The sequence below is a fragment of the Limulus polyphemus genome, unplaced genomic scaffold (assembly GCF_000517525.1).
Source record: "Limulus polyphemus unplaced genomic scaffold, Limulus_polyphemus-2.1.2 Scaffold1679, whole genome shotgun sequence".
In the NCBI taxonomy this organism is placed as follows: domain Eukaryota; kingdom Metazoa; phylum Arthropoda; class Merostomata; order Xiphosura; family Limulidae; genus Limulus; species Limulus polyphemus.
In genome coordinates, this window is record NW_013667289.1 from 123136 (window position 1) to 128770 (window position 5635).

Below are 5635 nucleotides of genomic sequence, written 5' to 3' on the forward strand. Positions count from 1 at the left end.
TTGTTGATATCTGTATGGTGTTAACACGACTTGTTGATATCTGTATGGTGTTAACACGACTTGTTGATATCTGTATGGTGTTAACACGACTTGTTGATATCTGTATGGTGTTAACACGACTTGTTGATATCTGTATGGTGTTAACACGACTTGTTGATATCTGTATGGTGTTAACACGACTTGTTGATATCTGTATGGTGTTAACACGACTTGTTGATATCTGTATGGTGTTAACACGACTTGTTGATATCTGTATGGTGTTAACACGACTTGTTGATATCTGTATGGTGTTAACATGACTTGTTGGTATCTGTATGGTGTTAACATGACTTGTTGATATCTGTATGGTTTAATATGACTTGTTGATATCTGTATGGTGTTAACATGACTTGTTGATATCTGTATGGTTTAATATGACTTGTTGATATCTGTATGGTTTAATATGACTTGTCGATATCTGTATGGTTTACTATGACTTGTCGATATCTGTAGTGTTAATATGACTTGTTGATATCTGTATGGTTTAACATGACTTGTTAATATCTGTATGGTTTAATATGACTTGTCAATATCTGTAGTGTTAACATGACTTGTTGATATCTGTATGGTTTAATATGACTTGTCAATATCTGTAGTGTTAACATGACTTGTTGATATCTGTATGGTTTAATATGACTTGTCAATATCTGTAGTGTTAACATGACTTGTTGATATCTGTATGGTGTTAACATTGTTGTATATTTTTACACTGCACATTAACTCACTGTAATCATTTTTAACAACAGATTCTAGATCTACTAAGAAGCTACAACTGTCCAAAGTCACATGCTACATTCAAGGTGTACGACTGTTAAGATTAGTTTCTTAGAGTGAGTTTTGTACAATGTAAGATTTGATGATACAGATAGAATTAAATAAACCTCTTAAAGTAATTTAAGTTGCACGTGCTGACAATAACAATGTGTTCAACATTACAAAATAAAACAGCTCAACAATTTTCTACAGATATCATGCCTTACTTTTACTGTCAGTACCAGCACACATGTAATGTAAAATAATTTTGACCACTATAATAACACTGTATTTAACAGACTATTATTAGTTCACCAAAGCATTGGTCTTAAAACACAGCTTAAGTTCTTATTTTTCAGGTATGAACTTTAACATTACAGATTTTATCACTAGTTTACAATTTAAAAAAGGTTTCAAGAAACATAAGGAAAATTACCAAGAAAAAAAAATCATTGTTTTGTATAAATAATTGATCATTAGCACATGTTGAAACATTACACATTCTCCTGTAAACAATTTATGTTCCACTATTTAAAATAACACCTACTTTTGTCATCACCCGTTCCTCCTCCTTCTGAAGCATCTTCTGTTGTTCCAAGAGATTGCTCAGCTTTTTCTGGTTTTCTTCATATTGACGTTCTTCATCTCTTTGTTCTCCATCCACCAGAGCCTGCTCCACTTCGAGCTGCAATGGAAGATTATCATCAGTTCAGCAAAAAAACTTATTCTCACAGATATATTAGCTGGAATTTAACAGAGTTTGACCATCTAGAGATCATTATAATATATGGTTTATAAGTTTACCTCTTGCACAGATTCATTTTCTAACTCTTTTATTTCAGTCCATTTCTTCTTCAATGTAGCTACTTCATGTAATAACCTTGACTTAGTTTCTAGTAAGATATCAACATTATTCATCTCTAGATCTTTTGATGGCTGAAGAAAGAAACAAAAAACAGGAATAGATTAAAACTTGTGAAATACATTGGTCAAATAACTAATAATTAAAGTCCTAACTTTCTCATAAAAATACAGTAAGAGCATTTGCTAATTGCCAGTGAAATCATTTAGTAAATTACTTATAGTTCAATAATACTTTCATTCAAAAGAGTTCTGAATTGTAGAGTTTATTACAAACTTTCTGAAATGTATCTTATTGGTTCTTCCTTTATAATTCTTATCTATTCGTATGTTGTCATTGGTTCATCTTAGTTTAGCCACAGAACCATTTTTTTCCTATAATAAAACACGTGTAAACTAATGTACGTGTAAAAAATTACATCAAAATGTCAGGTAACTTGTCCAAAAGTTTACTTAAAGCATTGATAGCCACCTAACTCTACAATACAAGATAACATTATTAATCTGATTACCAATATTCTATAGACTACATTTGTCCATTTCACATCTGTGCAGTGTACAAAATGTTTCTAAAAAAACAGTCAATAACGTACTACTATGTTAGATGGTTCATTACCAGTAACATGCACAATTTTGTCACTAACCAAGCAATTTTATAACATGAGAACAATAATATTCTTATTTCTTGGAAATAATTTCGTGTTACATACATCATGTCATAGCTTTTCACCCCCCCCCCTTTCCCCAAATTCTTCGATTTGACTTTCAATCACCTTCAATTGGCTGTTACCTCACATTTGTGAACATTATTTTTTTATCTGTGGTATTGTGGTAAATTTGATGATATTTTATCAATTTAAAACAACAGATGTATCTCAAAAACTTAATCATAACCAAGTCGCGTCGCCTTATCGAAATACTTTCTGTTTCGAGGGAGGAATCATATATGTATATATGCACATGTGTGTGTGTCACTTTGTTTCTTTCAACATCTCAATACATCATAATATTAAAATCATTTAGAAACTACAAATGGAAAATAATAATGCTAATAGCACCACTCCATTTTTCAAACACTATTCTCTGCTGCTATATTACAGCTGATTGTTATGTAACACCTTTACACTACTGCAAGATAAACATGCTGAAAGTTACAAAAATCTGGCTAGAATTATCTAATTATACGAACAACGACATGTAATTACTTTTACCTTTTAGGGAGTACTTAATGCGGTACAATGCTTTTCTTATTGGTAACTTATAACAAAGGATTCAATGTGGCATGCTGCTTTGTTTATTAGTTACTTCCAGAAAGGATTTAATTGAAAGTGCATGGGGTTGGTCCAATGGATATTGACTATGTGTATCTATATGAAATGTGGCAATCTTATAGTATAAATGTACATGTCAGATGCATTTCAAAAATACTTGTTCTCAAGATATGTCTATGAATTGATGACAGGTCAGTGTAAGGTGATGTTCATGTGAAGAATGAAAACACTTTTGTCCATTGTACAGTTTGTACATTATCACTAAATCATAATATAGGATAAATGACTAGTTTATAACATAATATACCATTGTAAATGGCACTTTGTAATAACATGAAATACCATTTTCTATGGCACTTTGTAAAGGGTTGTAAATGAATGTGATATGATGTTTATGTTATTAGTAACACCTTGAAAGGATTCATTGTGATATGATGCTTATGTTATTAGTAACACCTAGAAAGGATTCATTGTGATATGATGCTTATGTTATTAGTAACACCTAGAAAGGATTCAATGTGATATGATGTTTATGTTATTAGTAACACCTAGAAAGGATTCAATGTGATATGATGTTTATGTTATTAGTAACACCTTGAAAGGATTCAATGTGATATGATACTTATGTTATTAGTAACACCTAGAAAGGATTCAATGTGATATGATGCTTATGTTATTAGCAACACCTAGAAAGGATTCAATGTGATATGATGTTTATGTTATTAGTAACACCTAGAAAGGATCCAATGTGATATGATACTTATGTTATTAGTAACACCTAGAAAGGATTCAATGTGATATGATGCTTATGTTATTAGCAACACCTAGAAAGGATTCAATGTGATATGATGTTTATGTTATTAGTAACACCTAGAAATGATTCAATGTGATATGGTGTTTATGTTATTAGTAACACCTAGAAAGGCTTCAATGTGATATAAAGCTTATGTTATTAGTAACACCTAGAAACATTCAATGTGATATGATGTTTATGTTATTAGTAACACCTAGAAATGATTCAATGTGATATGATGTTTGTTATTAGTAACACCTAGAAATGATTCAATGTGATATGATGTTTATGTTATTAGTAACACCTAGAAATGATTCAATGTGATATGATGTTTATGTTATTAGTAACACCTAGAAATGATTCAATGTGATATGATGTTTATGTTATTAGTAACACCTAGAAATGATTCAATGTGACATGATGTATATGGTATTACTAACACCTTGAGATGATTATATGTGATATGATGTTTATATTATTAGTAACACCTAGAAAGGATTCAATGTGATGTGATGCTTACATTACTGGTAACACCTAGAAAGGATTCAATGTGATATGATGCTTACATTACTGGTAACACCTAGAAAGGATTCAATGTGATATGATGTTTACATTATTGGTAACACCTAGAAAGGATTCAATGTGATATGATGCTAACATTATTGGTAACACCTAGAAAGGATTCATTGTGATATGATGCTTACGTTATTGGTAATACCTAGAAAAGATTCAATATGATATGATGTTTATGTTATTGGTAACACCTAGAGAGGATTCGATTTGATATGATGCATATGATATTAGTACCTTATTGAGAGGATTCAATGTGATATGATGCATATGATATTAGTACCTTATTGAGAGGACTCAATGTGATATGATGCACATGTTATTAGTACCTTATTGAGAGGATTCAATGTGATATGATGCATATGTTATTAGTACCTTATTGAGAGGATTCAATGTGATATGATGCATATGTTATTAGTACATTATTGAGAGGATTCAATGTGATATGATGCATATGTTATTAGTACCTTATTGAGAGGATTCAATGTGATATGATGCATATGTTATTAGTACCTTATTGAGAGGATTCAATGTGATATGATGCATATGTTATTAGTACCTTATTGAAAGGATTCAATGTGATATGATGCATATGTTATTAGTACCTTATTGAAAGGATTCAATGTGATATGATGCATGTGTTATTAGTACCTTATAGAAAGGATTTAACATGACACAGTACTTTTCTTATTGGTTACTTCAAGAGAAGATTTAATGTGAAATAATACTTGTGTTGTCAGTACCTGTTTATGTGGATTCAAGAGTGTTATAGTACCTATGTTAATAGGTAATCCTATTATTCTACCATACATTGTGAACATGATACATTATTGTAGTACATTTTCAATCAAGCACTGTAAACATGATACATTATTATCTCAGAAACTGTCGACATGGTACATTATTTTATCAGATGTTATAAAAATGATACAGTATTCTATCAGACATTGTCTACCTGATACGTTATTCTATCAGGCATTGTCAGCATGATACGTTATTCTATCAGGCATTGTCAACATTATACGTTATTCTATCAGGCATTGTCAACATGATACGTTATTCTATCAGGCATTGTCAACATAATACGTTATTCTATCAGGCATTGTCAGCATGATACCTTATTCTATCAGGCATTGTCAGCATGATACCTTATTCTATCAGGCATTGTCAGCATGATACATTATTCTATCAGGCATTGTCAACATGATACGTTATTCTATCAGGCATTGTCAACATGATACATTATTCTATCAGGCATTGTCAAGATGATACATTATTCTATCAGGCATTGTCAAGATGATACATTATTCTATCAGGCATTGTTAACATGATACATTATTCTATCAGG

The 5635-nt window shown here is 30.9% G+C and overlaps 1 protein-coding gene across 1 annotated transcript in view; it reads right to left on the reverse strand.

The window, feature by feature from the left end:
- Positions 1-5635, reverse strand: part of LOC106464536 — a 65375-nt gene that overhangs the window by 20552 nt on the left and 39188 nt on the right. The window contains exons 8-9 of the mRNA XM_013924681.2: positions 1597-1728; positions 1340-1477 (exon numbers count right to left, since the gene is read on the reverse strand). Coding sequence (XP_013780135.2) covers positions 1340-1477; positions 1597-1728 — 270 coding nt within the window. The remainder of the gene's footprint in view (positions 1-1339; positions 1478-1596; positions 1729-5635) is intronic.